Source organism: Symphalangus syndactylus, chromosome 14 (genome assembly GCF_028878055.3).
Source record: "Symphalangus syndactylus isolate Jambi chromosome 14, NHGRI_mSymSyn1-v2.1_pri, whole genome shotgun sequence".
In the NCBI taxonomy this organism is placed as follows: domain Eukaryota; kingdom Metazoa; phylum Chordata; class Mammalia; order Primates; family Hylobatidae; genus Symphalangus; species Symphalangus syndactylus.
In genome coordinates, this window is record NC_072436.2 from 95,949,176 (window position 1) to 95,960,996 (window position 11,821).

At 56.5% G+C, this 11,821-nt stretch overlaps 1 protein-coding gene across 2 annotated transcripts; it reads left to right on the top strand.

Moving 5' to 3' along the window:
- Window positions 1-400: 400 nt before the first annotated feature.
- SIX2 (SIX homeobox 2) lies at window positions 401-4,706 on the top strand. Of its 2 annotated transcripts, none has more exons than XM_055242472.1 (2): window positions 401-1,290; window positions 3,377-4,706. In XM_055242472.1, exons 1-2 carry the CDS (start codon window positions 731-733, stop codon window positions 3,690-3,692), a joined length of 876 nt encoding a protein of 291 aa, XP_055098447.1. In that variant the 5' UTR covers window positions 401-730; the 3' UTR covers window positions 3,693-4,706. The 2 variants fall into 2 exon arrangements, with proteins under 2 accessions (XP_055098447.1, XP_063472589.1); XM_063616519.1 differs by having other exon boundaries at window positions 731-1,296; window positions 3,377-4,646.
- The last annotated feature ends 7,115 nt before the right edge of the window (window positions 4,707-11,821 follow it).

Genomic DNA, 11,821 nt, shown 5'->3' on the forward strand with positions numbered 1-11,821 from the left:
GCCTTCCCTTCTCTCCTCTTCCCTCCCCACCTCGATCCACCCCTTTTCGTCTTCGCCCGCTTCCCCCGCTCTCCTGTCCTCCTCCTCCCTCCCTCTTTGGGCATCCGCCCCGTCAATCTCTGCCGCCGCCGGCCCCTCTCCGCCTTCCAGGCTCTCAGAGCGCCCCAGGCTCCAGTCAAGCCGCCCTCGGTTCTGCGCGGAGCGGGGCGATCTGTCAGCGGAGTCGGCCGGGGGGAGCCGCCCGGCCCGCCGAGGCTCGGGTTACCAGTGACTGACAGCGTCTCCATGGCGAATAATTTGACTCCGACTATTGTCTGGCGCTGGCAGGCCCCGGGTCAGATAACCGGACCAATCAGGGCGCGGGCCGCCGCGCCTCATGCCCGCTTAGAATAATATTATTAAAAAAGCTGAGAGCGAGCTAGACGGGAGGGAGAACGAGTGAGAAGCCAGCGAGGGAACGGCGGGCGGGCGCGGAGCATGCGGAGCGGCGCCCCGGGCGGCCCCCGGGCTTGGGCCAGGCGCGCGGGCCGTTGGGGTTCGGGGCTGCGCGGGACCCGCGGCCGGCGCGGGGACGTACGGCAGTGACTCGGGGCTCACCGGGGGCCAGCGCCGGGCCAGGGGGCCCGCCCCGCCCGCGTCTCGGCCCGGACGGCCCGGCGGGGAAGCTCCCATGCGGGACCGCGCGGCCCGGTGAGGGCGCGCGCGGGCGGGCGGGGACGCAGCCGGCACCATGTCCATGCTGCCCACCTTCGGCTTCACGCAGGAGCAAGTGGCGTGCGTGTGCGAGGTGCTGCAGCAGGGCGGCAACATCGAGCGGCTGGGCCGCTTCCTGTGGTCGCTGCCCGCCTGCGAGCACCTCCACAAGAATGAAAGCGTGCTCAAGGCCAAGGCCGTGGTGGCCTTCCACCGCGGCAACTTCCGCGAGCTCTACAAGATCCTGGAGAGCCACCAGTTCTCGCCGCACAACCACGCCAAGCTGCAGCAGCTGTGGCTCAAGGCACACTACATCGAGGCGGAGAAGCTGCGCGGCCGACCCCTGGGCGCCGTGGGCAAATACCGCGTGCGCCGCAAATTCCCGCTGCCGCGCTCCATCTGGGACGGCGAGGAGACCAGCTACTGCTTCAAGGAAAAGAGTCGCAGCGTGCTGCGCGAGTGGTACGCGCACAACCCCTACCCTTCACCCCGCGAGAAGCGCGAGCTGGCGGAGGCCACGGGCCTCACCACCACACAGGTCAGCAACTGGTTCAAGAACCGGCGGCAGCGCGACCGGGCGGCCGAGGCCAAGGAAAGGTACGAGTAAGTAGACCTTCTTCGGCGCCAGCTCACCGGGGCCCAAGGGAGGGGTTCGCAGGGCTTCTGCCCGTCCCCCGGAGAGGCCTAAACTGGGCCCCCAGGCCCGGCCACAGCCCGGCCTGACTCGGACGATGCTTAGGCCTTTCTATGTCGGAGACCCGGCGAGCAGGGATTTGTCTAAAGCGGGCAGAGCAATTCAGGAAGTTGTCAACTAACTACTCGGTCGCTAGAGGAAAAGGGTGGAGAAGCAGAGAGCTTCGGGGCAGCGCAGGACTGTGGGCCTGGATCCCCTGTGAGGCAGGCACAGTAGGTCTGGTCATCCTCAGCACAGAGGTGTTTGGGCCCAGATGAAAGGGGATTTGCAGATTTCTTGCTGGTGGTGCTTGCAGATTTCTTGCTGGTGGTGCTTCCCGGCATTTCCCCCCAGCCTTACTCAGCTCCAGGCCAAAGTGTGATGGGGTCGGGACTGGGACTGGAACTTCCCTAGTATGACCTGGATGGGGAAAAGCCTGGCCATGAATTTTCGTTGTCAGATGTGGGAGTTGAGAGCGGCTCCTTTATCTCCTTAGAAAGGATCCAGAGGTGAAAGGGAGGAAGTGTCAGTTCTGGGAGAGAAGAGACGCATGCCCTGTTTTCTGCCTTGCTAGAGATAGCCGCCCTTCCCTGGCACTCCAGGCCCTTGATGCCTCTCTCCTTGGGCCCTACCTCTGATGGGTAGGTCGGAATGTCTGCGGTGAGCTGAGAGCCACAGAGGGGCTGGGAGTTGAATGTCCTCAGGTAAACCAGGACTTCCTGAACCAGCCTAAAGGATGATCATTAGGCCGTTGCCACTGCCTGCCCTATAACCCCTCAGGACCCAAAACCTGGAGAGAAACTTATTATGGGAACAGAATCCAGCCCGGGGTAAGAGCAAAACAGGACACCTGGGGTTGGTGATATGGGGTGTGTTCCACCGTGAGTTCGAATGATCAGGGTCAGAGGTGGGGGTGCTGAACCAGAAACATCTTAGGGGGAGTGCCGCAGGCTCAGATACTCCCAGGTATCTGAGACTCTGAGGTTGGAGTATCCACAGTGGTGAGGTCTCAGCTGCCAGCCCTGTGGAAAGTTCCCTCCCAGGAAAGCAGAAAGAAAAACCCTCCCGAAGCTGGTGACAAGAGATCCTACCCAGGATTTTAAATATCCAAATCTAGGGAGGAGCTGTCAGTCAAAGGCATAGAAGGAGGTGGGTTCTCTCTGCTGGGTCCCTCTCCACACAAACCGGCATGTGATCAGACTCCTGAAAACCTGGGTTCTCAGACCAGGCCCCAGATGAGAGCTACAGATTCCCAGAGTGGCTAGTTACAATGGAAAAGCCTCGGCCTTCTCCCAGGGGCTGCCCTTTATCCCTCAAGCTTCTGGTCTCTCAAATGATGTTTTCACTGTACCACCACGGAAAGGGAGTCCTCCATCTCTGGACCCTTGTCTCTAGGCCCAGCAAGGAGAGCCCTCACAGGGCTGCCCATTTTGGAGCTACAGGGAAAGGACACTTAGCCCCAGGAGCCTGTCTCCCAGCCTGGGGTCTCCCTCGGGCAGAAAAAGCAAAGGGAAATGAAGGCTTGTGAGAGGCCCTAAATCCCTTGACCTGGGATCCAGGGTTCCTTAACCTCCTAGCCCCACATCTACCCAGCAAACCTGGCTTGAGGAGCCTAGAGTGATCTGAAAATTCAGGCATCATCTCTTCCTCCCTGCTGTCCCCACAACTTCAGGGAACCCTGTTCCCCTGCCCCTCTGTTCCTGAAAAGAAATATTGGGGAAGGGGGGGAAAGAGGAAATACAGAAAAGATGTTGATGAAATTGAGAGCATGAGAGTTGGGGACGATAACGACAGAGGCGCAAGAGAAATTGGGTGTTGAGAGATGGAGAGAACGGGCCGAAAGGAGAACCCAGACCAGGTTGAGGAAATGGTAGAAACCAAAAACTCCCGCAGGCCACAAGCCCGGGATCTGTCTCCCGAGGCTGGTGGCTGGCTCTGACTGTGACTGAGATGGCGCTGGGTGGTCTCAATGTCCCTGCTGACCCCGCTGCTTTGCTCCCGCACTTGCAGGGAGAACAACGAGAACTCCAATTCTAACAGCCACAACCCGCTGAATGGCAGCGGCAAGTCGGTGTTAGGCAGCTCAGAGGACGAGAAGACTCCATCCGGGACGCCAGACCACTCATCATCCAGCCCCGCACTGCTGCTCAGCCCGCCGCCCCCTGGGCTGCCGTCCCTGCACAGCCTGGGCCACCCTCCGGGCCCCAGCGCAGTGCCAGTGCCGGTGCCAGGCGGAGGTGGAGCAGACCCACTGCAGCACCACCATGGCCTGCAGGACTCCATCCTCAACCCCATGTCAGCCAACCTCGTGGACCTGGGCTCCTAGAACCCGTTTGCCTTGACGAGTTTGCCTTTTGGGACTTGACACTGGGGACCTGAGAGTGGCAGTGTCCAGGGGCGCCCCGCCCCTGTGGCCCCACCAGGTACTGAAAGACCCTCAGGCTGAGCGGGTAGAACAGCCGGGTAGGGCAGATAGCTGTCTATGTTGGTTCTTGTTTGGGATTTATTTTCAACAAGTTACTTTTGGGATCCTTTTGGGGCTGGAGACTGGGTCTTGAACCACAGAAGGGAATAAATTATACACCATTGTCATTCTCTCCCTCCCTCTCTTCCTTTCTTTTCCCCTCCTCTCTTGCCTTGCCTTTTCCCCCTTTCCTCTTCCTTTCCCTTCCTTCTCTTTTCTTTTTTCTGCTTTCTCTCTGTCTTTCTCCCTCTCCTTGTATTGCTTTCCCTTTTGTCTATTTTCTTCTGGATTTCTGGCTTGCCACCGTTCACTCTGTCCTTCTGTCTCTCCCTTTCTCTCTCCCTCTCTGTTTCTCCTCTCTTTTCTCCTGCCAGTCTCTTGTACTCTGTGTCCTGGTCCCTCTATGTGTACCCCTGTCTTTCTCCTCCTGTCTGGTGGTCTATCTGCCCCTGCCTCAGGCCCTCACTTTACCGGAGTGGGGGGTGGGAGAGGGAAGAGGAGAGAAAAGACAGGGCCTTTGAACCTAGGCCTTCTCCTGAGGCCCTTTCCCTCACCCCTGTGGGTCAGTGGGAGCTGCAGGTGTCAGCTTTTCGCCAAGTAACTTAAGTGAGAGACAAAGGGCAGCGCCACAGAAGCCCCTAAACGCCGCCTCGTCGTCGTACGCCCCTCGTCCTTCTCTCTTGGCGAGGCCCCGCCACACCGAGCTCTTCCTCCGAGGACTGTGGCTACAGCGCTCCCGGCTGAGCGCGCCCCCCGAGCCGCCGACTTGCCGTCTCCCTGTAATGCCCTCATGTGAATGTTCTTCGGGAAATATTTCTGCTTTTATTTTATAATAAAATTAGAAATCATAAATATATAAATGGTTATATGCCACAAGGCCCGCGGGTCGGGAGTGCAGCAGTGTCTGATTTCCCTACCAAGACTCGACACCCCGGGTGGGCCGTTCTGGTTGGCGATGCTCTCTGGTGAGTCCCGAAAGCAGCGAGACGCCTTCCCCTACACACGACGTGCGTCAGTCGCTAGGTGAAGGCATTGAAATTCCTGAAACACCCCCCTCCCTTTTCCTGGCTGGGAAAACTCCCTGCAGAAGCGGGGAGGGGCAGCCTGCTGTCCTCCCCACACCAGCGACGCTCAGAGCCCTTGCCAGCCTCTTTCTTCACCTCGAGGTCGAAGTGGAAGACGAGAGAGCTTGTGCCGAGGGCGGGTACGTACCTTCGGAAATGCCAAAGCTGGGGAAGAAATTGGGCCGCAGAAGTTTCCTGCCGCGCGTACTCCTTGGCGGTGATTGCAGTCTCCTAGACTGCGCTCGATGCGCTGCGCGGATTTGCCGGTCCCAGGCTCAGATCCCCAGACTTAAGCTCCAGACGCGCAGTCCCGGTGCTGCGTGTGGCAGTGGAGCAAAGGTCTTCGAGCTCGCAGACCTGCTTCTGTGGATTTGCAGTGAAACTGAAGGGTCAGGGAAGGAGGGAAATCGGACTCAGGGCGGCCGGGCCGGCGGCCGCCTCTGCTCTCCTGTTTCTCCCTTTCTGTCTCCCTCTCTGTTTCTCCCTTCTTCTCACCTGCCAGTCTTTTGTATTCTGTGTCCTGGTCCCTCCATCTGTACTCCTGTCCTTCTCCTGTCTGGTGGTCTATCTGCCCCTACCTCGGCCCTCGCTTTCCCGGAGTGAGGGGTGGGAGAGGGAAGAGGAGAGAAAAGACACGGGTCAGACCGAGCTGGCGGCTCCGGCTCCGCGCATGGGGCGCCTAGGTGCTTCGCTGGCTATCAATTAAACCTGCAGCGCCCCCTCCTCTCTGGAGTGCCAGCCCCCTCTTTAAACGACGCATCTGAACCAGCCCAGGCAGATCCGTAGCGGGCAGGACTCCGAGAGGAAGAATTTGAGGCTTTCCCTTCTCGGGTCGCAGTGGCGGTAGGTACTGACCGCGTCCCTCAGCGACCGGGGCACAGCGGCTGGGCGGAAGGAAGGGGATGAGGCGCTCGTGGCGCCCCGAGTTCCTAGAGCACTCTCTCTCGGGGCTTTTCCTTTCAGCGTTTTCTGGTAAAACCAGGATAAAATCAGAATACCCTTTCGCTTGGACTTTCTATGCAGCAAGGATTCCTTCCTAGTTGAGATTGGAGCGGCTGCAGGCTGCTAGGCCAGCTAATTTGGCGCTGGAGCCTGCACCTGGCTCTTGGACCTGTGCAGGCCTGGAGGTCAAGGGGCTACCCGAGAGGCTAGGACTGCACGGAGTGGCTGCAGTCCTCTGCCTGGGGTCGCACCATGCGTCCCTCCACCTTTGCACCCCAAGAGGAATTCCAGTCAAGGCAGTTACTGCGGCCTCTCCTGGAAGCTCTGCTCTCAGGGACAGCTCAGGTCCTCCCAGGAAATGGTCTGTGTTTCTATGGCCTGTGTGGGCCCAACTTCTGCTGACGGACAGGGTGAATGGCAGGCTACTGCCTGAAGGTCCCAAAAGACTCAAGTGATGCCTGAAGCCACCTTGGGACAGCCTAGCCAGCCACACAGGACTTGGTGATGTCCGGTGAGGTACCAGAGCCCACTCTTCTATGTACTTACTTCTAGGGAGGAAAAAAACAGTAGCCTCTGTAACCTGTCTCGCCCCTGCCCGTCCCACATTTTCCAGTCTCACACTCACAGGAAAACAGGCTCTATACCAACTTTCACAAGGATGGGAACATATACATTTAACATTAATTAAATTCAAGTTTATTATGAGCCTGCTATGTGCCAGGCATGGTAGATGACACCAAATCCCCTCACCCTCTCACGCAGCCACCACTCAGGGAAACACACAGACTCTGTCACACACATGTTCACCCCTGCACACGTTAGCACATCAGACCCTCCGCCCATTTTCAGACACACAAACACATCCTCAGGGACTCTCCCGCACTGATATACATGGGAGATACCTGCACAAATGAACCCTTCCTCATGCCTGTGCCCACACACACACATATACATCATGCTTCTCCACAGAAGCACGCAAACCCACAGCCACACACTGGTGCCCTGGCTAAGCAACCAGTCCTTGCCTGTCAACCTGCTAGAACAAGACCCAGCCATGCAGCATGGATTGCTGGGAAGGCCTTGACACCTGGCTGCTTGATCCCAGAGAAAGAGATGGCCCCAGGGCCCAGGTGGCAGCTGCTGAGAGATGCACCCCAGGCACTCTCTCAGCCAGCCCAGGTGGGATCTCAGGAGTTTGCCTGGAGTTTTCACCTGCCAGTAGGGATCAGGGTGCCAGACCCAGGCTTTACTCTGGAAAATGAATCCCAGCATAGGGGCACTACTTGTTGCAACTCCCCTCTTTTCCTCCCTCTTGGAAAGCTAACCACGAAAATATTTAAATAAATAAATTTTTAAAAAATATTTAAACGGAGAGGCGGGTACTACATGGAAGTTCTGAAAATAAATTTGGAAGCTACTCACCCACTGCATAAATCAATACAAGCTGGTCCTCAGTTCCTCACCTGGGAAAACCGAGCTGCTGTCCTGACCTGCGAGTAACGTTCACACAGATGTTACTTGGTTGATTACAGCCACTCCCTGTTGGCGTCCCCACGGAATAGGATTCCCAGTGGCTTGTCACCTCTCTGCCACCCTCCACCCCCCTCACCCTGTAGCAGTCGCGGAAGTCACCAGTTTTGCTCCAGTCACCTAAAGTGACCAAGTGACTGGAAGTGCCCAATCTTCTTTTCTGCTCCCCGAAAGCGTTTGCTACAAGACACCCTTCATTTGTTCCCAACGAGGTCCCATGACCATGGGGCCCTTTAGGGTGAAACCCCATGAAGAAATAAAATCCAGCCCTAGGGGCAGCTGGCTAGACCAGAGACAGGAAATCTGCTTGGGGTCATTAAAGCCCCGGGCTACAGAGGGCAGAGGAGAGTATGCGGAGCTCGCAGTGTGTCCCTGTCAGTCTCCTCCCCATCCCCACCCCCACCCCGGCGCCCCGCTGACCCTCTCCAGGACTCAAATCCCTACCCCAAATGGTATCTTGAGGAAGTGGTGCCTGCCTGGGGAGCTGGTGATGACATCGCATTGCACCAGGAAAAGTTAAACAGAGCCAGGGAGATCTGGTGAGAGAACAGGGTCTACTCAATTCTTGGTCATCTTTAGTCATTGTAGGAAATACACTTTTGGCCAATGAAAAAGGCAGGACCAGCATCCTGGGAATTTGGCCTCCACAACCCCCTAGGGCCCATCTTCCGCCGAAATCCGCCAGGGCGCTGGGACAGAAGTAAATGTTTTTGTGAGGGATAGTTGAAGAAAACCCGAAGAGGAGAGGACTTTTGACTGGGCCCCTTCCTTTTTCATCGTGTTCCCATCCTAGCACTAAGACTTCAGTCGTCTGGGCCCTCAAAGTTGCCTAGGAAAGGCTGGAGGGGCAGGGCGACCCAGTGGCTGTGTACTGGAAGATATGAGCTGACCTGAGAGAAAACGCGTGCACCGCGAGAGGGTGAAAAAATGCCCCGATGAGCGCCGAGGGGGCGGACGTGCACCTCGGGAGGGTAGCGGCCCTTTAGTACACAGGTGTAAGGGTGAGCCCAGAAGCCCAGGAGCCCACCAAGCGCCCGGCGGAGTCGGGAAAGTCAGGCTGAACCTCAGGGCTTCCGCACCTAAGTAAATGCGCCGGGGCTAGAGGAGGATCAGCCTCTCTCCATTCCTGCCGCCTGAACCCACCCCAGAGCGGGTTGGTGCTCCTTCCTGGAGCCGCTGCCGGCGGCCGGCTGGTGAGCAGGAAGGGAAGGAGGAACTCCTGGTGCGGCGGTCGGGGACCAGGCGACCGAGCCGAGACTGGTCCTGAAAGACCTCGCGTCCAGGTGTCAGGGTCAAGGTTCCGAGCGACCTCGCGGGAGTCTCTTTTGGAAACTCCGCGGGTGCCTGTGCGGCTGGAACTCGGAAACGGTTTCTCCTGGGTTGCAGGATGGAATCGAAGTGCAGAGGCAGATTGGGTGCCCTCCGATGGGGTGTCTTCCACGTCGTTTCCCCACAATCTCGGCCGCAGGGCAGCTCCCTCGCCTGGCAGATGCCCGCCCCAGGCCGCCCTGCAGTGGAGAAAGTCTCCGTTACAAACGCTGGGGATGGGTCCGAAGAAGGCCTGCCGCCTCGCCAGACCCAAGAGACGTCCCTAGCTGCCCTAGAGGACTCTTTCTTGGAAGGACCCACAAATCGGAGAGGCCGGCACAAAAGCGGACATGAGACTAAATCAAGAGCTAGCAGCCGCCCAGCCTACCGTGAGCACCAAGCGCGTCCTCCCTCCCTAAGTACCGGGTACCGACCTCACCGCAGGCCGGCTCCAGGAGGGATACAGGGCTCCGCCTGCTCTGGGCGACCAAGGCCTCCGAAGACCGCAGTGCCGCAACTCCCACTTGCCCCGGCGGGAGCTGCTTTCCAGGGAGAGTAACCAACGCACTGCTTGGGGTAATGCCAGGCTCTGGGCCCTGAGGTCAGGGGAGCTTGGGACCTTAGGACTGGTCAACCCGATTCCCTTCGGCCCATTGAGCCGGCGGCCTGGCCGTAGGACAGAGGCCTGGGACCCAGGACGCTTCAGCCGCCCCGCGGGCGACAAAGCCATCTGCAACTCTGTCATTCCTAGTAGCTGTTAGGCTCAGAAGACTCCACCACTGCCAATCCAGGGCCCCCAGGCCCACACCCAGGATTCTGTAGTCCCGCTGGGGAGCGCTGTCTCGGCTGCTCCAGCCCAAGAGTCAGACTTCAGCTATCTGAGATCGTCTAAAAAGTAACCGGTCTGTGGGGCAGGAGGGTAAGAGTAGCCGCAGAGTGCAGGTGCAGTGGTGCGATCATAGCTCACTCGAACCCCTGAGCTCAAATGATCCTCCCTGCCTCAGTCTCCCCAGTAGCTAGGACTACTGGCGCGTGACCATGCTTGGCTAATTTTTTTAGTTTTTGTAGAGATTCAGTCTCCTTACATTGCCTACCCTGGTCTCGAACTCCTGGGCTCCAATAATCCTCCCGCCTCAGCCTCCCAAAGTTCTGGGATTATGAGGGTGAGCCACTGCACCTGGCCTTTAACTACCATTTATTGAACATATACTATGTGCATAGAGCACTTTAGATACCTGGTATCTGTTTAATTCTCACAGAGCCCATACCAAGAAATTATTATTACCAGTATAAGAAACGAAGGTGCCAGGTTCAGGAACTTGCTGGAGTTACACATTAATTACAGCAGCAGTATGAGCATTTGAACTCAGTCTCAGAGTTTGCAGCCACTTTCTTCCCAGGATGCTGACTGCCCGTGAGTGAGCTCAGTGCTTGAGATTGGAGCCCCACATGGTCCAGGAGCTTCAGATAGCAGGGACAGGTGTGGTGACTCCCAAGTTGCGGGGTCGGTGGGGTGATCTGGACAGCTCTTAGATGTGGGGAGAGAACACCAGGCTACTCAATCCTCAGTTAGTCCTTGTAGGAAATACAATTTTGGCCATGAAAAAGGCAGGGACCAGCAGCTCTGGGGCCATGTGAAACGTAGACTGAGGGGTGGTAACAGAACTCACAGCCTCAGTGATCACCTTAAATAGCTTAAATCCTGTGAAAGAGTTCATATCCTCAATAATTCACAAAATTACTGTTTCCTCACTTGCCCTCTACTGTGTAGACATGACTCACAGTCCAGCATCCCAGAAGGGGTTTCTACCAGTGCTGGCTATTCCAGAGTAAAGATGGAACCACGGAACCCCAAGGTCAGCCTGCTGCTATCTCCCTCTTTCCCCTCCTTCTGAGACCCCCACCTGGTCTCAGCCACTCAGCTCAGGAAGATGAGACTGAGGATGATAGAAGGACCCTGAGGGCTGAGACATTAGTCCTTGTGGGATGTCCTCCTCTCCCCACCCCACCCTACCCCATTAATCCCACACTGGTGGGTTGGGGGCAAAGTTCTCTGTCTGGGAGCCAGTATATTAAAGCATCATTCCAGTCACTCTGGTTTACCACTGCAGAGCAAGGAGGCCAAGGAGGGAGGGGGAACCCAGACCCTGCTCTCTAAAGACCAGAACAGAGCTGGCCATCTCTGCTCCCCCAGCCTCACACAGGCCCCACTGGAAGCCCTCATCCCCTTCTCCAACCTGCGGAGATATTGGTGGTACAAGCTCTCTGATTTCACCAGAGCTAGATGATTCTATCAGTTTTAAGATAAAGTGTATGAAATAGGCTATTGTCCTGAGGCAAAGCTTTTGGTGACACTGGAAAGCCACCATGAACTGATGAAGGAGGTCACCCATCCAAGCCTAGGGAAGTGAGCTAAACTTAAGGGTGATGCTAAACTTAAGGAGATAAACCCAGAAGTGTGAGTACTCCTCCCATTTCCTTCCCAGGGAAGAGCCCTGGCACTGATGGGGTGAGGAAGGTGGCCAGAGGGAATTAGAAAAGCAGAGAAGGTGAAGGTGAATCGTTTCTAAAAGCCAAGTAATATGAATAGCTCCTAGCATTCTTTATATGGTACTTTGCAGAATTTCAATGGTTTCACAAAATTCTCATTGCTTAATATTCACAATTATATAGGTAGGCAGGAAAGTAATTCTGATCCATATTTGGCACATGAGGAACTGAGGCCCAAGATGTTATGTGTGGCTCTCCTGAGGTCCCAGAGCTAATGGAGGCTCTTCTACACTCTACTTTTGAGGTGACTTGTTAAGTTTTGGGGAAAGAGCAGATACCAAACCAGCCCAAAGAATAAAGATTGCTCTCCTGGAATTGGGGAAAGGATGTGGAGAGATGGCAGCCATCGTGCAGGTCTAGATGATGCCACAGAGACTTGAAGTAAAAGTATCTCAAAATCAGAACAATCTGCCTCTGAAATAACTAAAAGGAATGCCTGGGGCCACTTCCGTACAAGGGAAGCCTGGGGAAGTGGATAGAACTGAGAACCAGAGCTTTGTTCTGTCATTGGACTCGAGACCTGTCAGTTAAAGCTTTCAGCCAATGAGCATGGAGCCAGAGATTTTCTTAAAAGGTCAAAGTTTTGTAGGTGATGCC